The sequence below is a fragment of the Thamnophis elegans genome, chromosome 1 (assembly GCF_009769535.1).
Source record: "Thamnophis elegans isolate rThaEle1 chromosome 1, rThaEle1.pri, whole genome shotgun sequence".
Classification (NCBI taxonomy): domain Eukaryota; kingdom Metazoa; phylum Chordata; class Lepidosauria; order Squamata; family Colubridae; genus Thamnophis; species Thamnophis elegans.
Window position 1 is genome coordinate 89904900 of NC_045541.1, and position 22994 is coordinate 89927893.

The following is a 22994-nucleotide window of genomic DNA, read 5'->3' on the forward strand; positions in this document are numbered from 1 at the left end:
TTTGTAATAAAAAGCCTGTTGCACAGGTTTCTTTAAAATAGTAATTCAGAACAATTTTCTTTGCTTTAATTTAAGCAGCTCTAAGTTGCTTATTTTCTTTTAGCTGAAAAAAAATAGAGACTGTTGTGTTAGTTATAATGGATATGCAACTGGGAATAGTCTTGCTAGTTTCAGTGTTGCATAAAATGTTTTAATTGGTTCAATTTCCCAAGGAGAATTCTAAATCTCAGTGTTGAAAAAGCTTCGTGAGCACATTCCATGGTTGACATTTTGTACAGTACTTACCGTGGCTGTTACAATGCATCTCTTCCAGAAACATGTACTGCTACTGAGTGTTTAAATGGTTACCTTGCAGAATGGACAGTGTTAGTTCAGGGAAGGACAATAGTGGCAGATGGTACATGTCCATTATGCAGAAGATCCCATGTTCAATTCACAATGTCCACAAAAGTACCATGTAGCATATAATACAAAATATCCCTGGCTTGAATTCTCAAAAACGGCTACTGATCCAAATAAAACTATTGGGGTGGGTGGAAATGTTCCTATGGATATCAATTTATACTAGATTAATAATCAGAGCACATATTCAGTGACACTGTCTTGAAAGTGGGTCTCTCCCCCACCCTTAGTTCTAAGTTGCTTCTCTCCTTGATTAGTTTCCACCCATCGCTTCTTGTCTTACCCTCAGGTGTCTTGGAGAATAGTTTGACTCCCTCTTCTTTGTGGCAACCCCTGAGATATTGGAACACTGCTATCATGTCTCCCCTAGTCCTTCTTTTCATTAAACTAGACATACCCAGTTCCTGCAACCGTTCTTCATATGTTTTAGCCTCCAGTCCCCTAATCATCTTTGTTGCTCTTCTCTGGACTTATTCTAGAGTCTCCACATCTTTTCTACATCGTGGTGACCAAAACTGAATGCAGCATTCCAAGGGTGGCCTTACCAAGGCATTATAAAGTGGTATTAACACTTCACGTGATCTTGATTCTATCCCTCTGTTTATGCAGCCTAGAACTGTGTTGGCTTTTTTGGCAGCTTCTGTACATGGCTGGCTCATATTTAGATATCCACTAGGACTCCAAGACCCCTCTCACAGCTACTGCTATTGAGTCAGTATACCACATATACTGTACCTGTGCATTTTGTTTTTCTTGCCTAAATGTAGAAACTTACTTTTTTCACCATTGAATTTCATTTTGTTAGATCGTACCCAATGTTAGAGTTTATCAAGATCCTATTTAAGATTCATACCTCAATGTTGCACAGTGCTAGCATATTTCAGGAAAAGTTGGCTGAGACCTGAAGACCTGTATTTTCAAAGGGTTTTGCCCGTCACTTCTAATCTGATGCTGTACTATTAAACTAAAGTACATGCATGTTTTTGTTTTTATAGTAAAGATGTCTTTATTCCAAAATAATAATGTGTTAGCCAGACAACTACATACAAAACATCTACACAAGACTTTGGTAGGAAATATATCCATAAGTTTTCTCAAAAATTTCATTGCGAACCCAAAATAACAAGAAAACTTAAAATAAAAGAGGGTCTTTTCTGAATTTTTTTTAAAAAAAACCAAGTAGCTTTTATTAAAACCTATTGTACATATAATTCCTCCCCCCAGCATTTCTGTTCATTGCTTGTAAAGTTTCTACAGATTATTTTTTTTAAAAAACAACAACAACAAAGAAGAACAAGAAGATATACCAATGTTAATAAATGGTTAGTGAGGTGTATAAAATTTTATAGCTGCTGTATACCTGCATTTTGGTTCTCAAGTGTGCAAGAGACATGAATTATTGTAAAAAAAAAAAAAACACAACCCTCCATATATTTTAGTTGGTTGATGTGGACCCAACATTATATTACAAGGTTTGTAGCAATTCAGAAATATGTATTCCATATTACAATGGGTTCATTTTTTTAACACAGAAATCTTAAGGGTTTCAATACATTAGATATAATTAAATTCTTCTAAATTCAGTGGTACAAGGTAATCTTAATTAAAGTCCATAATTAAAAGAATGGAATAACTATTATTGGATTGGATTTCTTCTGGTTTTTCCTTTCATTTTCTTCTGATACTTTTTAGGTATTATTCTGTGAAGAGTCACAAGCTTCAAGACAAAAATCCCTTTGAAACAAATTAGAATATTTTCCTTTTTTTAGTATGAACTGGGACAACTACTGATATAAGATGGAAATTATATTCATCTGCAAGCTTTGTCATGCTTTCTGATAGCAATCCTTTGAAAAGTTGGCCAACCATTCCTAATACTATTAGACATTAAAGAAATTAAAGGCAACTGTGCCACAATTCTGTCAGTCAAATATTGCCCCCAGTGAAATACCAATTCTGAATTCCTCTGAAATCAGACGCAGTGTTTGTACTTAGTTCACTAGAGCCAACACTCTTCTAAGACAGTCACCAGTATTTAATACATCACAGAATAAAAGGAACTGTTTGTTGCAGTTAAATTCATCAGGAGTGTACACATTTTATTCATATTTTGATTGGATGGATGACTAATTTATCATCATAAAACAAAAGAACCTTTAATATCTGAAGACCGGGGATTCCAATACTGATAGCAACTTGAAAAATATTTGCTGTTTCAAGATGTTTCTGCTCTATACGTGCCCATATGCTGGACCTATAGAACTCCTATGTTCACTCTCTGCCTTGGACTCCAGTGTTTTTGGGTGAGTTACATTAAAAAATATCTGGCTGTTCAGAATGAAAAAGTACAATAATTGTAATATAATTTATGAGGGTACATTTCTAGCAACCTAGTTGAGCCATAGCCTTATCTAGATTTAGATGGAGGAACTTTGGAAACTTCATAGAAAGGAAGATTGTGTGGTCATATGGAAGTGATGAATGAAAGTATATGTACCTGTACATAAATCTTTAGGGGAAAAGAATTTTGCTAATCTTTGGAAACTAAAAATCCCTTTATGGCCACCCTTGTGCCCTTAAGGTGCTAAGAATTTCTGCTATCTAAAAAGGCCAAGCCAGTTAATTCTATAAATATATTGACCCAATTCCTGCTTGACATGATCTGGCTTCATGCTTTTAAGTTATAATTTTCTGTTTTGGGATCTAATGTATACTGGCATTTGGCATTCATTAATTTAAGCCATATTGTTTTTCGTTTGCAAGACATGTCACATAATTATGTGTTAAATTGCAGACAGACAATCTGATTTTTTTTTGATGGCGGTCTTTTCAACCATCTGTGTTGACTAGGGATTATGGAAGCTGAAATCTAAAAGTTCAAGCTATAAGCCTGTAATAAAATTTTATAATACAAATATAGGAGCTTTCATCTTCATTCCTAAGATGTCCCTAAGGAACCTGTCAGTGGTACTGGCATTTATTTAATCCTTCAACTTCATGACATTTTTCAAATAGCTATGCTTTTCCCTTTGCTCTTTGTGAGTAGGGATATGCATGCTTGGAAATTAGTAACACCATGTTCCCACAAAGCAGCTATTTTCTGCATGTGCTTTGTTCACTATGACCACGGAGTTGCAGAGTAGAAAAATAAAGCAAAAACATGATGAATGCAGTGACATTTAGGTAAGAGAAATAGAAGCCAAATTAAATTGCTGTATGACAAAGAAGCAAAAGTAAATTCTGAACCAAACAAAATAAAACGTTCTTTAATTCTTCCTGGACTTGGTGGATAGAATAAGATCAGCTACTTTAGAGCTGGGTAGATTCACATCTTTTGTGAGTATTTATATTGTTTATTTACACTGGATAACTCTGTCAAAGTCCACAATTTCCCCTCAAGCTTCTGAAATGTATTTGCCTAGCAATGTTGCATGCAAAGAGAACTTACTAAGGGAGGATATTTTCCTGTACTTTATCACCTAGCATACGACTGTGAGAGAGTATGGAAGATATATTTAAATGCAGCTTACTGGCTAATTAAGACTTGGCTTACAGATGGAAAATTGTTCCTCATGACTCTTCAATATCTGGGCAGCTTATATTTGCTTTCCTTTCTTAATGGAAACAATCATAAGGTGATTTATTTAATAGGGGTCTAAGCAATTGCAGGAAGGAGAAAAGGGATATTGTCAAAGGATTGCTATAAATACCTTTTTTTTTACATTGCTGATGGTTGAAGATCAATATGCACCTGTAATATTATTAAAGTAATTCCTTGGCACAGCTGTATAAACACAGAGGCACTGCTTTGAATATTTTGAAAATGGTTTCCAAATATTTAGGTTTGCAGTATCATTTTTGCATGCATCCCTAGTATTTACAGGGACTATTTTTATGATTATGGTTTGTCCACACAGATATGTCTATAATTTCAGTGTTATAAGATTTCACAATGACTTCACTAGTTTTATGCGTTAAGGGCTAGCTGGAGTATTAAGGAACTACTCTCAGCAGATATTTGTAAGGAAGTATTTATAAAATAGATCTCTTGCACCAGCAAGACTAATTAAGCAAACCACACTGCAAAAAATGAAGACTAATATACACAATTTATATATTTTCTCTTTTCTTTTAAAAAAATCAAACCAAGGTTGATTTTTTTTTTTACATTTAGCTCAGGAGTGCATTATTCAAAAGACTTCGGTTTGCTAACAGGGATGAACATTGCAGGCTCTTAATTCCTTCTTGTCTTTGCAGCTAGTGAACTGACTGCTTTTGAAACGCTTCTTGACGGTCATAAACCTCTCCTGGATTCCACCCCCACACAGTTTGGTGCATTCTGACCAAGCAGTCCATGGCTTCATTTTACAACCTAAAATAAAAATAACAGAGAAGCAACATAAGGATCCCTTTAATGCTTGAATCCCTTGAAATTTCCTTTTTCTTCACAAGTGGTAGTTCTATTGCTACTCCTGTTTTGGAAATGGAAAGATAAGCTCTATAAATCACGAGATCTTACAGGTTACTCCAGAGTTATACCAGGATAACGTTTGTACTTGCTGAAAGTTCTAATTGGTTTGAATGATCTAACATTTTCATATGTAGCAGTTCATAGGTCTGTTTGTGACTCTAGTATCTAATAGTCACACACTGGATCATATGAATGGATTATTTTGGAACTTTATGTTGCATGTTTCCTTTCCATTCTTTTCCCTTCCTCTTTTTTTCTTCCTTTCCTTTCCCTTCCCTTAGGTCTTGACTTCTAGGAAGGAAGGAAGGAAGGAAGGAAGGAAGGAAGGAAGGAAGGAAGGAAGGAAGGAAGGTTATCTATAGTTGTTTAATCATCTAAACCCAAGAATTTATGGGAAATATTCAGATTCCTGGAAAGTAGTTAGGGATCATTGAAGGAAGATGTACTAACAAGAATATAAATTAGTAAAGTACTTCTCTGATGCACAGCTCACTTTCTTAATGGAAGGATTGCTCTGTGAGTTTTACTACACTTACCTGGGAATTGTCCACCATCTACATCTTCTTTCGCTTGTTCACTCCTCCTTTTCTCCCGAGATTCTTTCCAGCGCCTTTTCTCAATATTGGGGTTTCTCAAGCATTTTCTTATTCGGCATTTTTTACGCTGTACAGTTTCTGGGCATGGCGCTCCTCCAAACTGAGGTTCCATTTTGATCATTCTTGTCCTGATCATATGGCCTTTCCCACAAGACTTATTACATTCAGACCACTGAGACCATTCTGTCAGATCACAGTCAATTGCTAGAGGAGCAAGGATGAAAAATAGGATGCTTAGCCTTAACTTACTTAGGTGGAACAATCTGGTTTAGCAGAAGAATAATTTACTTCTTTTTACTCTCACTAGGAGAAAAAAAATGAACATTTAGGTTGATGATGACACGGAATGAATTTTATATAAGCTTACCCTGAAAATACATTAGCAGGACCACCTTCTCACTAAGCTCTGACAGCAGTACATTCATACAGTATTAGAAATTATCACCCATCAGAAATTAATTCTGGAGCAGATTTATAGGAAGGATGTGGATGGAAAAATGCAGAAGATTGGAGAGGAAAAGGAGTAGAAACGGGGTAGGGGCAAACCTCGATTCCAACGATTGACGGATGGTACTTTTTATAAAAAATACTGTGAAAACATGTGTGAAATGCATTCAATTATTCATCAGAGTTTTACAATCTGGAATGGCATAAATTTAATCATTTTGTATTGCTACTTTAAAACGGATGGTTTTTTTTATCACGTTCCTGACTATTTTCCATAGAAACTTCATTGGAGGTAAGAAAAAAATGTCTCTATAACAAAGTTATGTTAATATGGCATAGCTCATTTTAGCAATGGCAATGAACACTTTCTTAAAATACAGGTCATTTTTTTCCCCTATATATGTAGTACTTGAAAAAACGTTAGAAATTTATTTCTGGTGCGCAAATGGTGCTTTACAGTAGCAAAGCAATGCATCATGCTTGTCAACACTCAGCTATTGTATAGGAAGAGTAATGTACGTAACACATTTCTGCTTGTCTGTTGTGTGGAATAGAAGAAATAAATAAAGCCAACTGTAAAATTAATATTCATACTTCAGATATCTATACTTACGACACTCTGGCAGCATGCATTTCTCTACTTGTTCTAGTTCTTCATTGCAGTCTCCAAGCTCTGCAGCAGATTTTAGCATCCGTTGCCTGGTCCTCATCCCCTTTCCACAAGTGACACTGCAGTCGCTCCATTCAGACCAAGGAGAAAGCAGGCAGGGAATGGTATCTAGGGCAGGTTGGGATGGGAAAGAGGATGAGATCATTCCATTTCAACAGCAAATCTGCAAGTGATGATCAAACTGGCGAACAAGTGATCCATCTACCCAGTCATCAAGAGGGGCGGGGGGAGGAACTTGGACAACTTGCTATGGACAACTCACCGCTTGTTGTGGCCAACTCACCACTAGACAACTCATTGTGGCAACTCACCCATGGGACAAGAGCTACACTACTACTGAAGAAATGATGGAATAAAATTATTGAAGAAAGGATGGAATAGGAGGGATAAAGTGAAATGTGAATGACAAAAATCATAATCATTTTTCAATTATTTTAAATATTTAAACTGAATTGTTGAATTGTTCCACTGTGAGTTGTCCCATGGCGAGGTGGTTGTGATGAATTATCTTGTGGCAAACTGGCTGTGGTGAGTTGACCATGGCGAAATGGCCATGACAAGTAGGCAGAAGCGAGTTGGCCAGTGTGAATTGGCCGCAGCAAGTTCTCCCATTTCGCATCAAGGGAAAGGATAGATATTTGATAATGACTAAAATGAAACTGGATTGAAATGTGTACTGGTCTTCCAGCATCTAATGATTCCAGTCTGTATTTTGCTGCATCTGAATGATCTACGAAGTAGATGATTTAAGAACTTCTTCAATCTGGGTTGATCGGAAGTTCTCTAGCTGAACAGACAGGGAGGTGAGCTCTGAAGAGCCTCACATGAACCCTATCTGACAAACCAATTCTGAGATCCTTTTTGGATCAGAACCCCCCTGAAAGGGGGAACGAAGAAGGGGCAGTATCTCATCAGACCCAGAGGGAGGCAACAGGTCCCTCGCAGGTCAGAGATTTGCTTTCTGAATCAGAGTAGGGATGGCAACATGGATGCACAAGAAGCTGGCTTCCAGCCAAAGCAACTGAACAGGAGCAGGCAGGATGAGATGAAAGACTGGTAAGAAGTTCTAATTAACCCATAGTCATAAATCAAAACTTGGGAAAGGTAAAGAATCTTGTGAGTATAAATAATATTAATGGACAGATCCAGATTTTGGCAAAAAGAAAGAAAGAAATAAAAGGAAAAAATGGAGGGTTGAATCACTAGCCCCAAAAAAGCCATTTGCTTGAAACAATTTGGACAGAAAAGGAAAAAGTAGAGAAGTGACAAACCCACTCAAATACATACTCTAAATTTGGTTTTGGATTTGATATAGAGGAGATTTGCTTCATCCAAATTTCTTCTGACTAATATATCTTAAGCAACTCCAATTAATGAGAGGTGGAATGTAACAAGGGAAAAAAAATCAAGAAAAAAACCACTATTTTCTCACTGATAACTGATAATCTTGCCTGTGCGGAACGATTTAATTAACCAACTGCCATAAATTAGAATTTGGAAAAGCAGGAGACGAAGAGAAATATACCCAAGTTCAGCTGTATGCAAGTTTGTTCCAATTAATATACTTTGAGCAACTATAACCAATGAGAGGTGGAAGGTAATAAGGGAAAAAATAATAAAATCAAGAACTGGGAAAATACAATTTTTTTTCTTGCAAAAGATCAAGATGGCTCCTGCTTCTCTTCTGCTTCACATTAGCTGAATTAGCTAAATTTAAGGTGGACCAGAACTTGAAATAAGAACTGTATAATTAAGTGTAACTTTGGAACTGGACATTATGGAAAGGTGAGAATTTGAAGAACTATGTGAAATTATAAAAAATATGCATAAATCATTAAAATCAAGTCTAAATAGAATTTTGAACTCAAGAGAAGCAGGAACTGAAGGAAGAAGTGAAGGAAGAAGGAGGAGGGATAATGAAGGGGTAGAAATGGTGTGAAATAAAAAGCAGACAAAAAACTTAATTGGGGTCGACAGTGGTATAGGGAAAATTGAAAATGGGGGATGTGTCCCAACAAAAGGAAATAAAAAGCAGACAAAAAATCTTACAAAGGTTGACAGTGGCATAGGGAAAACTGAAGAAGGGGGTTATGCCCCAACAAGGGGAAATATGAAATATTTCTTTGGGTTTGAGTGTGGCTTGGGGAAAATTGAAAAGGGTAGACGTGTCAAAACAAAAAAGAGGGGGAAGACAGGAGTAGAGAAGTGGGACAAAAGACTTACTAGGGAAAAATCAATTAGAAATTGTTATAGAGGGAAATATAAAGCTGATATATGTAGTTTACTCCTAAACATGACAATAAAATTGAGTTACTAACTGAATATGATAATGGAAAGATAATTAAATAAAGGTTAAAATATATGGAATATGGACAAATATGAAACTGATATGGGGAGATTGTAAATCAGAAGTTTGTGATTCACTTTTATACATGATAATTAAAGTGAATTGCTAATAGATTGAATATGATAAAGAAAGGACAATTAAGCATGGGTTAAAATATATAAAATATGGACATATATAGAACTTCTAAGATGATGAACAAAGTGAGATGTGTACCGCTTGTTATTCTATATAGTAGATTAAGAGAATTGTAATGAACATTGAACAATAAGGATTGTTATTTAAAGATAATTAAGGGTAACCTAAGCCAAGATATGGAAAAATGGAGAGGGAACAAGAAATATACTTACAATGGGAAATTATTGAGATTTAAAGACAGAATCACAAATTTGGGGCATGTAAGGATGCATAATTATATAAATTTCATGATGAGAATAGCTGGGAATTGTAATCAGGTCTACATCTCGGCCAAAAATAGGCTGGGTGGTGGTGGTAGTGATGGTGGTGGTTAAAAACACAATTACTAAATATGTATAAGTTTTTCCCCTCTCTTTTCAAAAAAGAAGGAGGAAGATATATGTTAACATTAAATATATATATTGAAAAGGAATTATAAATACCGTCAACATAAAATGGAGCTCGCTCAGAAGCTGAAATAAAATGAGATGAAGAGTGTGAAGTAAAGGAGAGAGATAAGGGAAAAAGAGAGGGATAGAAGAAAGGGCGGGGGGAAGAGGAGGGGAGAAAGAAGGAGTGGAAAGGGGAGAGAGGAGAAAGAGAGAAGAAGGGGGAGTAGAGAAGAAAGGATCACATAGGGAAGAAAGGAGGTAGGGAGGAGGAGGAGAGAGGGAGAAGAAAGTGATGTAATGTACAAATATGGTGTATGGAGAGCAGAAAAGCCAATAATTGTTTAATTGTTTTTGGAAGTTGATGGTAAGATGAATTGATGTAAACATTTAATAATATAATGTGATGTTGGCTATGTAATAGTATACATGTGGTTATATGTTATGAGAATATATATATAGTTCATATATATATGAACTACTTCAATCTGAGGCTACTATCCTTCACTTCCAGTATTCATAATTTATTCCTAAAAGAGACTAATCTAAGATATTCTTGTTGCAAAATCACTCCATCTCATACAATGCTGGATATCTCTGATTAGATTTCCTGATGTAATCTCCTGGGTTGGATCAGTGGTAAAGGGTTGAACTTAATAAAGCCTTTTCCCTGGTTTAAATGACTCCTGTAGGTATTGTTAATTGCTGTTCAGAGTGAGGAAGTAATATTTGTCATCCAAGAAAGATTAGACATAAAAATATTTGCACACATGTAACAATCTTTCTCATCTTGTTAATAGAAATGTCACCTCCCACTGAAACCAGTCCTGAGATTATTTTCTCCCCCATCAAATATATATACTTATAAATGTATATGAATAAGCATACACATATATTAAAAGGCATACGCCCGGGGGTGTCTGAGTGTGGAATTAATGTCTATTGATCAAAATTAATTGCCTGTAGAATAAGACTCTCTTTCTAAAATTAATTGATGTCCTACTAGGATATACGCAGAGACCATTCTGTCTCTTGCAAATTACTTTCCTGCTCATAATATCAATCCAACCAGAGAAAGAAAACTGCAGAAAACTGAGCATAACAAGTGTAAATCTATGCTTCTTCTGTAATAAATCCTATTGAATTCAATGGCTCTTCTTTCCCGTTAAATGTGAACACTACCAATAAACTGAGCACAGATCTTTTCGGTCCTGGTTATTCCTTGTAAATGATGATGGAAGGTAGGAAACAGATCCTTGAAGGATTGAGTTTTCTTTTAGTTTTCAATAAGGAAATGGTGAATGGAAGCCTTTGTGCTGGGCTGAAAACCTAAGGAAACACACAGACATTCATTCTCTAGAAAGTCTCACTGTATTGAATGTATGTTTTCTTATTCAGCTTAATCAGAATGCTCAGCCCAATCCTCCTTCCACTTGCAGATTATGAACGAGTATTTTCCTCCTTCAATTGTAATTGACTATAGTAGGAACTATGTTCTGTCTAGCACCAAAGACTCTCATTTTCCTGAAACCTCACCCATATGGAAAACATTCATGGATAAAAGAAACTCTCCAGTGTATACATTGTGTATGGTGAGAGGCAGGCATGAAATTTCCTGATGTATTCTCCTGGGTTGGATCAGTGCTAAAGGGTTGACATTAATAAAACCTTTTCCCTGGTTTAAATGACTCCTGTAGGTAACTCTGGTGGTGCAGTAGTTAGAAAGCAGTATGGCAGGCAAACTCTGCCCACATCCTGGCGTTTGATCCTGACAGGGCTCAAGCTTGACTCAGCTTTCCATCCTTCCGAGGTAGGTAAAATGAGGACCCATATGATTGGGGGCAATGTGCTGATAAAATTTTCTCATCTTCCCTTCAGGTAACATTTTATTCCTTTCTGTGACTAAATACACAGTTTTGGAGAAAAGGTCTGTACTGAAGGACTTCTTGGAATACATAAATTAATCTCCCTCCTTCAGCATGATGATCTTGATGGAGTTCATGGCCCTGACGCTTGTTTTTAAGAAGAGAAAATGATGGTGAGAGAACTGGCATTTACCTCTGACATTATATGTTTTTTCCCCTCAACATCCAATTATATTTACAACAATAATGTATAAAGATGTTACGTTATGACTTACTCTGCTAAAAAAAGCAAATCAGGTTGCAACCATTTTGTGAGTGTGTCTATGTGAATGTATATATGTGTGGTGCAGAGATCAGAAGTGTTTATATGTGTACAAAAAGCAGCATATTTAAATAAAACTGAAAAAAAGACCCAGGAGAGTACTTCTCACTTCTTGCCTTTAAAAACTGCATGGATTATGATATGCTAGAATGTCCTGGCTTCAAATATTTAGACTGACTGCTCCCTCATGTCTTGTGGTCAGTATAATTATACACTTTTGGTTTGAAATGGCTACTTTGTCACAGAAAAGTTTTAGAAGTCTACATTATGAAGAAACCTATTAGAAAGTATACACATGATGAACTGTGTTACTTGTTGCATGTGTCCTTTGCACATAGCATTGGTTTTTTCCCCCATAAACACACAATGTGTACACAAGGCAGTTAACATAACCCCTTTTTAGCTAGTTGCTCGGTTGACCAGAGTTACTTACGGCATTCGGGATTCATGCATTTCTCAGCTTCTGTGGTTTCTGCTTTGCACATGGATCCATCTGCCGGGGTCATCTTGATCATTCTGTGTCTCTTCTTCATTCCCATCCCACAGCTGGCACTGCATTCATCCCACTCTCCCCATTCGGTTACCAGGCAACTGCTAGGAGCTGTCCATAATATATTAGCCAAGGATCAGTCTGGTGGCACTTATTTAACAGAGGATTTACATTTTGCTTTTAGGCTGATTAAGTGTGGCAGGGTACATCAAATACTTACAACATTCTTCATTTACAATGCATTTCTCGGTTTCTTCTGTAGGCACTTTGCACATGGAGCCATCATCCGGGAACTGCTTCACATATCGCTCCCTCGATCGTATTCCCATGCCACAAGATACACTACAAGGGGACCACGTTATCCACTCAGACATCATGCATGTGGAGCCATCTAAGAAAAGCAACAATGGATAGTTTCCATTTATTCCCAAACCTCACTTACGGTACATTTGATCCACAAAATGTTGATTATCAGTTCCTGGAGGATGGCTCCATGTTGATTCTCATCTCCAGGGTCTTCTCACCTACCTTCATCACTACAGCCTGGGCCCATACAAGGCTGGAAGTCCTGAGTTTCTGGACAAGGCACACTGAGGTCAAGCTGGGCTTTGAGCATTCTCTGCCTCATCCGCTTGCCCTTTTCACACGTGGAAGAGCTACAGGCTGACCAGGGAGACCAGTTCGAATAGATGCAGGTTTCAGGAGTATCATCTGGAAACAATGACAAACATACGCGTCAGTATGTATGTGGGAATGCATATATATGTATATGTATATGTGTATGTGTATGTGTATGTGTATGTGTATGTGTATGTGTATGTATGTAGTATGTATGTATGTATGTATGTATGTATGTATGTATGGTGTAAAGAGCACCACACAGTAGAGTTATACATATATCTGCATATATTATGCAAAGATATACTGTCCACATATAATAGGCTGGACCACAAATTAGGTTTTAACCTACTGTTGTCTTTGAACACCTTGTGTTTATTTTGTTTCTCACAACTCTTTTCTTAATGATGCTGTGTTGCTTACCTAAAATCTTTACTTACACTCTTGGAATGCATATGAACATTTTCAGTTCAAATTTATTGACTCTGCTTTAACCCAATTAGGATAATCCTCCCAAACAATTAAACATAGTTTTTTTAAAGATTACTTATCTACTCAGTATAATTTATCGGACACACTTGGTACTGTACCAGAGACTTTTTGCCTACAGAAGAGGTATTCTACCTAAAAGCCCAATTACCTGTTTCTATCTTTGCCCTTGCCTAGAACAAGTTCCCTTTTTATGCTCTCTGGTTGACTGCTAGATATATAAATATACTTCTTAACCAACTAAGTTTGAAAGAAAGATTGCAATGGAAAACTAAAAAGTTGTGAGGGATGGTGCTTACAGAGGGGGAGATGGGATTAAAGTGAAGCAGCAGTTTCCAGAAAGAAAGGAGCACATGCCCAGAGCTGGGTAGGAGATAGAAGAAGAGAGTTAGGATAGCCACTCTCTAAAATTGTTGTGGCCTGCCAGTGGCCAATGGAGCTGGTGGTAGACTTAGACAGTGAGGAGTTTGGGGAGGAACATGGGTCAGTCCTGGAGTCTGGGGAAGGCTCTGATAAGTGCTCTGCATTGGAGGCAGAGATGGGGCCAGGGCTGTCTGACAGTTATCAGCTGTCTTCGGAATCAGAGATCAGTGGGGCAGAAGAACAGCTGGAGCGTATTCTTGATGTGCACATGTGCAGAGCTGCCAGGAGAAGGGAACAGTTAAGAAACAAGGCCAACTCAGGAGTAAGGGCAAAGGTGGATGGTGAATGGCCCCTCCCATAGGGAATAAAGAGGAGCGAAAGGGTAGTGGAGTTTACAGGAGACAAATAGTTTGCTTAATTAGTGTTAAGATTTGTTTGTGACTCTCAGAGACTCATTGCCAAGTATTTTCTTGTACAGCATTGTGTTTGGAAGCTATCAGTCTGGCAGCTCTCCAAGCCTGATAAGGTCTGTGGTTGCAAATTCACCCCTGAAAGACTTTTTTACTGGGACTTTGCTGGATGGGAATGAGGAATTCACATTAGCTTAATAAAAATGGGTTTTGTAGGGAAAAGGAGTCTGCTACGTGATTTTGTGAAGCCTAGGTCAGAACATGCGTTGGGTTGAAAGCAATGAGGGTTCAATTTGTCAAGATTCTATCTATTGAGGGTGGAGATTCATGTTCTGAACTTGTGGGGGTTAGTAGGTCTTGTGACGGGAGGGTCACATCAGGTGAGGGTCTTGTGATGAATCTTAAAATGGGTCAAGTCTGGGTCACATTAGGTAAGGGTCTTGTGTTGGGTCTTCATGTCAGGTGAGGGTCATTGGGAGATGAAGTGCTAGTTGTGGGGGATTGCCTCACCTGACATTGGAGAGGGGGTGACCATCACCTGAAGTGACCTCTCCATCATAAGACCTTCTGACCCTGCAAAGCCCTTATAACCAGAAGAACACCGATACTGATGAAGAACACTGATACTGACATCCCCTAAATTCCGCTGAAGACATTACCTAGCCTGTAACAAAATGTTTGGAAAGCTCAGAGAATGAACCTCCACGCTAATCCTATACCTGAGTTACAGGATATTCACCACCGTTGCATTCTGTCTATTGTGTGCAAGCATATAAAGAACTGAACTTTGGTTGGACTGTTCAATGTCATTCTTGAGCTAAGCCGAATAATAAGTAAGAAAGAGGAGCAGTTAGAAAAGGAAAATAGTTTAGCCTGATGAAGATCAATCCAGTACAAGATAATAAAGTACATGAGATTAGTCTTCTGCTAAATTAGGAAATTCCAAAATTTCTGCCTGCTGACACTATCACTGTGGGTGTTTATTAAGTAATGATGCAGACTCCAACCACAAATGGCTAAGCAAATTGTTTTTTCCCCCTCCTGTTTTTAATACCGTCCTAATAATACGTCAAACAGCATGAAATACAGAGGAGCAGCACCCAAAAGGGAAGGGAATAACAAATTCATAAAGGTAGGAGGTCATCATTAAATAAGTACCTTCATCTTCTGGAGCTTCTGCAGCAAGATCTGCAACAATGTCATCAATGCTATCAGGAAGAATATTGCACTGTTCTCCCTGCAAAGAAACATTTGCGAATTGGATTGAATTGGCGGAGGAAATAATACGATGCTGAGCACTGGGCTGGAAAATCAATTGCCAGAAGTTATTCAAACAGCATCTACAAGCGTTCACGTTTATAAAGATCGCAGTAGTCATCAGGCCCATGGAAAACACAGATCCTAAAGGAAGTCCCATGAAGATATTGTGCTTCTGATTGCCAGGGGAAGCTGTGTTCCCTTGCAAAACAAGCTAAAAAGCAAACATCATTTTGCTGGGGGGAAAAAAGTGATGGGAGTACTGGGGAGATGAGGAGGAGATAATGTCCCATCTAAAAAGCTGGATGTTGCTAGAAAACATTGTTAAGTGATCCTGGGGCCCCCATTTATTATCTATAATGCCCAGGGAGCCCTAAAACTCTCCATATACCTAATGAAGGAATATGCTCCAGATTTCTGTCGCAGAAAAGATCTGTCTGTGACACATAGCATCATTATATTATTAACTCGCTAGAAAATGTTCTTACTAAGTAATGAGCTTGATCTTGCTTTACATGGCTTTTTTTTAATGCTTTGCTGCAGAATCTTTTTCAGGCTCAGAGCATTTGATGAAGTACAACCAGTACAGGAACTAAATTTAATTTAATTTCACCTATCCTTAAATGTAATTCAAATGAAATAAAATTAATTTGATTGGTCTTGCTTTTCAGAAGTTCACCTTTGCTATCTTGGCGAATTCTAATTTGGTAACAACTTCTGCAGCTCGGTGGAACTCCTCTCTTGTGCTTCTGAGGGCCTTAAACCTTTGACGGTGCTTCTTTGCTTTCCTTGCAGTTCAAGTGGAAAAGAGAGGAATTCATTCTAAGGCAGGGATTTTCAACCTTGACAACTTCATGACTTGTGGACTTCAACTTCCAGAATTCCTCAGCCAGCACTGAGGAATTCTGGGAGTTGAAGTCCACCAGTCATAAAGTTGCCAAGGTTGGACACCCCTGCTCTAAGGAATGAGGTCCCTCACATCTCCACTGACCCAGCATGCACAGCCAGTTGACCCCACTCCCTTTATGAAAACCTGTTGAACTACATTTGTCATTTTATTACCAGATTTCAGTTTTCTTGTTATTTAATCCCATTCCATGCTCAAATATTCCATATCAGTTACTAAGTGAACTTTCATACTAATACCTTTCGTGCAATCCTCTCAATGACAACTCTGGCTACTGATTTAATGGAACCTCCTTCAGGGTCATAAAAAGGACTTTGGGGATGGTCTAGACTTGTGAGCGGTCTTATCTTCTCCTGAGGTAGTGTTGGCTTGTTGGATGACTGCAGTCAAAAAAGAAGCATAGGCAGACATAGAAGAAACACAACAATGAAAAACATAGTACACCAAAAGTGTGCAGGTAAACTTTCATGAACATCATTTGGACCCAGAGTTTAAACACCGCCCCCCACAAGCAGAGAGAGGGTGGGAGGAGGGAGGAAGGGAGAGAGGGAGGAGTTGACAAATAGAAAAAAAATGGAATAACTTAAATATGCATGGCTAGTGTAATGCCCAATGATTTCAAGGGGCTTAGATGTAATCTAATGTATATTACGCTGTAATAATTAATGGAATTACATTGATTAATACATTGGTATTAACTTGCTATAAAGAGAAAGCCCTCCCCCCAAAAAAAGAGAAGTTATATTTCCATTCTCTCTTATTTTTGATGAGTCAATCCTATGGTTTAATTTATGTAGTCAGAGTTTGTGAGAATTTTTTCAGCTCAGAAGAATGGTTTCTGTAATGAGTCTCTCTCAACCACTGTATCTCACTGGCACTGCTATATCCATGTATCCATGCAAACATCCAGATAAGACAGTTTGTAGTCACTGCCAATTAACAGAGTTTAGAATCTCATAGCAAAATTCTGCAAGGAACTCAGGTGGCATTAGCAATGAAGTTAAATATCATCAGAGAAGAAATCTGGGAAGAAAGGTAATGACTGGCAGCTAAGATGGCTGAAATACACAGCAACTGGCTTTGAACCTGATTCCAGTAAAACCCAATATGGATTGGTAAACTTGATTTGGATTGGATTGGTGTGTGACAAGTAGAATATTGCCAAGAAGCCAGTTGTATCTGATTCTCAGAAATTGCTTGGACAAGTTCCTGTTATTTGCTTGGCAAGATTTTTCAGAAGTGATTAGCTATTACCTCCTTCCTAGGGCTGAGAGAAAGCGACTGGCCTTTGGAGAAAAAGAAAGATTTTTCTTTTTTTGAAACCCTACTTGAAGAGGTAAGGAGGTGGCGATGGTACTAGTGTGGATTTACCAATTTTGATGGGTGACTAATTTAGAGAGGCCCAAAGCCAGAGAAGTAAAACTGCTTGACCTTTCTGATAAAGCTTGGCTGAAATTGCTTCATGTTGTTTTTTAAGTGAATAAAATAATTTTAAAAAACAGCTCTATAGTATGTCCCTGCCTTTAAAATTGGATCTCCTGAACCAAGCACATATCCCATCACAGCTTTATTCCTGCTTCAGTAGATATCCAAGCTAAAAAAAGAAATATTCTTCAAAATTGAAGAGGTTTTTTTTTTTTTAGGGGATATTTTTTTTTTATCTAGGGGAAAGTAGAAGTGCATGACTAATTTTGTTAAGCTTGGATGCCCTATGGATCCCAGAGGATCAGGTCAGGAAACTCAGTCATAATATCTTTCTTTTACTTGAAGTTGTCAGTACAAGAAAATCCTTTTCTTCTGGTCAAAAAGTTTCAGAAGCCACTACACTTGTATAGTGTATGGCATGGTATGGGAAGGAAAGGCAAGAAAAAGCTTTTGTTTATTCATTTTTAATTGAGTTTCTGAATTTATTCATCCTCATTATTTTTGACCAAGACACCGTTTTCAAAGCTTAACAACAAATGTTATTATAGTTAACAAGCAGTCGTAATCTCAGTTTCCACTGACACTTAATACCGACTGAGAGAGGAAGTAAATAATATATTATAGGACCTTAAATTGAGAACTGTTATCTAAAGTAAGACGTGACTTGGTACTACATAGTAAACTCTGAGATTTAAAAAAAAATGAAGCAGCGAGAGTGGGAAAAATCCCTCAAATAACATCCAGGAGAAAGGCAATAACACACTTGAGAACAATAATTTTGCTAAATAGCAGAAAATGATGGTAGTCAGGAAGTTTGATAAGGTCACACAGAGCAATACAATGAGAACAGTAAGATATCAACCTTCCTGTTGTGAACCACAGAAATCTCTGCATTGTTCCAAAGAAACTTGGAGTAGAAAATGGCATATGGCACTGGTTATCTCAGCATGAATGTTCATAAATTGGAAGAAATTATTTTCAGTCTATGCTCATCAGATGGCCTTCAGAATGGCTGGCTTTTGCCAACTGAACATTACAATCATATTTGTTTGAACATCTTCTCCTATGCTCTAACAGCTGAAAAAAGGTTCTCATTTGGCTAGTTAAAAAAGATAAAGGGGGAAGTAATTATTTTATTGTGAGTGGGACACTACAAATGCATATTTCCCATTCATATCTGAAATATCTCGTGTCCATGGCAAAGAATATTTTTGTTTTTAACTATGTTTTTTTTATATCGATTGTTATGAGCTGCCTAGAATCATAGCATGACATTATGTCAGCAATCTTCTTCCCTCCTTTTTTGTTCCCCCCCCCCAAAAAAAAACCACTGCTTCCTCTGTCTGGACAATACAATAGAGGACAAACTCCAGATATCCTAGCTTGATTTGTTTTGCTACAATACAGATAACTTTTTGTTTTCAGAAATTCTCCCAAACAAGCCCAAAGGAGAAGATACGGTTTTGAGAGTTCAGTTCAGCAAAGCATAACTCTATTTGCAACACTTTCAAATAAATTTGGTCAATAAATACACTGAATTGCTTGAATTTTCAATCTCATTCGCCAAACATACCTTTATAAACAAATCACTCTATACTGTATATGTCATGATTTTATAAATAAATTCAAGTCCTTTTATAGTTCAACAAATAGATTTATATCTGAAATACACATTCAATTCTCCAAACATTTCTGCTTTTTTACGTACTTTCTATAGAAATTTTGTATTTCTATTCCTAGAAATATACACAAGTGACATCAAGGTATTTTAGATGTTAGAAAATTATTGCCTATTGGTCTGGAGGCAGCAGATTTTCTGATTTTCCAGAATTCACTGCAGTGTGAAGTTGGGCCAATGATCACCTTATTTCTAAAATAAATAACCACAAACGTGTTGTTCTCCTGATTGTGCCTATTTATTTGTAAAAAGTTATTGATTCTATGGGAGCAAATGAAGCTTTTTGTTCTCTAAAGATTTTAAAAAATGGGAGAATATTCTCAATTAAAAGAACACCGTGAGAAGAAATCAGTTCAGAATTGAGATCCAGTTTTTTCCTTTTCCACACAAGATCAGCCCAAAGTTTACCTGCAATTTATTGATTTTTTTGCATTCACAAAAATGAGCTGCTCAGGAGATATTACTTTGGCTGCGTAATATTAAGATACTGCTTTTATTAAGGGGTTGCATTTTCTTTCCTATCACAAATTCTGTAATGGGTTATAATGGCGATCTTGGGGAACAGAAAGAAGAGTTGCAGCCAAGACAACAGTCAGACAAAAACAAAAATTGAGTCCAAGGCAGAAATGTAATTTGAAAATGTGTCTTGACCTTCCCAATTTTTATGAAAATAAAGGAAGGAAGGCACTTGCGATATTGATGTCAGCCTCTCCAAGGTAGACCAGTTTAGAAAACCAAAGTGAATAATGTTAATGCTACTTTAATTATAAAGTTATATCAATCAAATCTTGCAAGTCTGGATATGCTTTCCTCCCTTCAAGGCATGTTTAATAACAATTTTCAGCTAATATCATTGCAAAAGCTTGTAACTATAATATAATTAACTCCCCATGATGTTATCCAATGCCAGCAAGAAGTTGAATGGGTCTTGACCTACAATTTATGCCATTTTTAAAAAAAATCTAGGGCCTAGGCTGTCTATCTTGAAGAATCATCCCACTATTTGATTGTTTGGTGTAGTGTCCGTAAAACTGCTCATGATTTACTTCAGAAAAATCCTGCCAATTTGCTTCACAAATTCTTCTAGGCCCATGATGGCGAACCTATGGCACACGTACCACAGGTGGCATGCAGAGCCATTTGTCAAGGCACATGAGGCGTTGCCCTGTCAGCTGGCCAGTGCACATGCGTGTGCTCGCCAGCTGACTTCAGCCTTCTTTTGAGGACTTCCAGTTTGGTGGTACGGCGTTTTTTGCCCTCCAGAGCCTTCATGAGGCTTCTCTGAAGGCTCAAGAGGGCAAAACCCGGCCCTACGAGCAAACTTCCGGTTTGTCTGCAGTTCCATTTTTCACCCTCCGGAGCCTTCAGGGAAGCTCCTGAGGTCTCCGGAGGGCATCGGGCAGTGACGTGGGTGAGGTTTATACCTGGTGAGGCTCAGCTGGGCATCATTTTGCGAAGCAGCTCAGCAGGGCAGCGGTCGGCCTCGGCAGGGGGGGGATTTGCATCGCGGGAGCAGCCAAGCGCCCAGGTCTGCAGCAAAGGCGCTTGGCGGCTCCCGCGATGCAAAGTGCCCCACCGCCCCCGATGCCACCACCCGCAGCGGCTGCTTTAAGCGCTGCCTTGTCTCGCAGCCGGGGCCGCTCCAGGCTGCCAGCCGCTGGCACACACTCCTGCAAGAGCCTCTGTGCAGTGCTGGGAGGCCGCGGAGAAGCTTTGCTCCACTTCTCACCCAGCCTTCCCCCAGAGGCGATCCTGGACTTCCAGCGGCGGAGCCTGGAGAAGCAGCGGCCGCAGGGCAGCGGGCGGGCGGCATCGGGGGCGGTGGCGCACTTTGCATCGCGGGAGCCGCCAAGCGCCCAGGTCTGCAGCAAAGAGCGAGCTTCCTCCTTCTTTCCCACTCCTCTCTCCTCTGAAGCACGCCCTCCGAAATAACCCGCCCAACGTAAGCGTGCTCAAGAAGACATGATTCGCTGCTTCCAGATCAGGAGGCGAGAGAATTAGTGCCTCTTTTGCATCTGAACTTTTTTGCCTTTTAACTCTTTCTTAACTTTTAGAAGGCGAAAAATTTCTTATGGAAAGGAGGCCCCGAGTTCTCTCGCCTCCTGCTTTGGTTAACACTAAGCAGACACCAAGCCACTGTGACCTGGAATCTGGTAGCAACTATCTTGGCTTTAATTATTTTAAAAAATATATTTAAATTTCTTTCTTTTTCCTGAGGAGACTGGTGAGGCTCTGCCACCCTTGCCTCTAGTGACTGCACGTCTCTGGCATCGGGGCATCGTCGTCAGGGGAGGCTGTTTTTGCCCTCTCTCCTAGAAAGTCTCCGGCGCCTGGGGAGAGCAAAAACCGGTGCCAAAAGCGTGTGTGTGTGTGTGTGTGTGTGTGTGTGTCGCTGGTCACGTGCACATTTGTGCGTGGGGTGGTGTTGTTGCACACATAGCATTATGGGTGTGGCACGCCTATGCACGACCCCCCCTGTCCTCCCCCCGCTTTTGGCATGGGAGCCAAAAAAGATTCACCATCACTGTTCTAGGCAAACCATGGGCATAACTGCATGCAAAAACTATCACCTTCTTCTAATTTTATGCATCAGGGCTGCAGATAAAAATACATTTTTTGATCTCATCAATGAAATCAACAAGGAATAAGTAGTATAGGATCAATCAATAAAACTCAATCTGCAACATTCAGTGTATCAGCTCTCAAAATATTTTGATTCCCTTCCCTTCTGACTAAATGCTTAGGACCAGAAGACATGACATTTTAGCTGTTTATTGGGGATTTATTAGGGATAGAGGGATCCAGTGGCTCAATTGCTAAGACTCTGAAGTTGTCGATCAGAAAGGTCAGCAGTTCAAATCCCTAGTGCTGCATAACAGATTGATCTCCCATTACTTGGCCCAGCTTCTGCTAAACTAGCAGTTTGAAAGCATGTAAAAATGCAAGTAGAAAAATAAGGACCACTTTGGTGGGAAGGTAACAGCATTCCATGTGCCTTTGGCATTTAGTCATGCCGGCCACATGACCACAGAGACAACTTCAGACAGCGCTGGCTCTTTGGCTTAGCACATATGTGCAAGGGGAACCTTTACTTTTACCTTAGGGATGTATGATTCACCCCTGTTCTGTTTCCTACAGAACTCATCTTCCATGAGTTTTTCTATGATTCAGTCATAAAAGGAGCACGGGAAGTTTAGGAAGAGGTTAAGCATTCCCAATACCTCATAGGTGACTCCACTGTCAGTGCCAGCATCCCATGGGATCATGTCCTGAATCACCTTCTGGACCCATCCGCAATCCTTAGTGCATAGATCTTCAGCTGAAAGCCCTACATTCCAGTCAGGGCTGGGGCCTAGCATGGTAAGGAAAGACATAAGGTGGCGTGTTCTGTCCACAGAAAATTCAGCAGAGGGAGCTGCTCTCCTAAAAGTAAAGACAAAAAAAAAAAAATGAAGACTAAAGTAAAGATTGCAACTTGAGAATCACAAGCATGTCTGCAGAATAAAATAAGGACAGGAAAACCCAGACGCAGCTGTAAGCTACTGAAGCACTGCTGTGGAGAGAATCAAACCTCAATTAACATAGTGCTTCCTACAGGGTGCATTTAGGAGCTCAGCTTTATAAAACAGATTTAATGTAAAAAAATGTTTTTATGGAGCACTATTTTTTTACAT

General features: G+C 38.6%; 1 protein-coding gene across 1 annotated transcript; it reads right to left on the minus strand.

The window, feature by feature from the left end:
• Positions 1-1443: 1443 nt before the first annotated feature.
• On the minus strand, positions 1444-22737 carry LOC116523579 (spondin-1-like). Its single transcript, XM_032238695.1, has 9 exons — positions 22542-22737; positions 16457-16597; positions 15212-15290; positions 12702-12884; positions 12394-12564; positions 12117-12284; positions 6530-6694; positions 5410-5673; positions 1444-4774 (listed from the first exon to the last, which is right to left on the minus strand). Exons 1-9 carry the CDS (start codon positions 22692-22694, stop codon positions 4611-4613), a joined length of 1488 nt encoding a protein of 495 aa, XP_032094586.1. The 5' UTR covers positions 22695-22737; the 3' UTR covers positions 1444-4610.
• Positions 22738-22994: the final 257 nt, after the last annotated feature.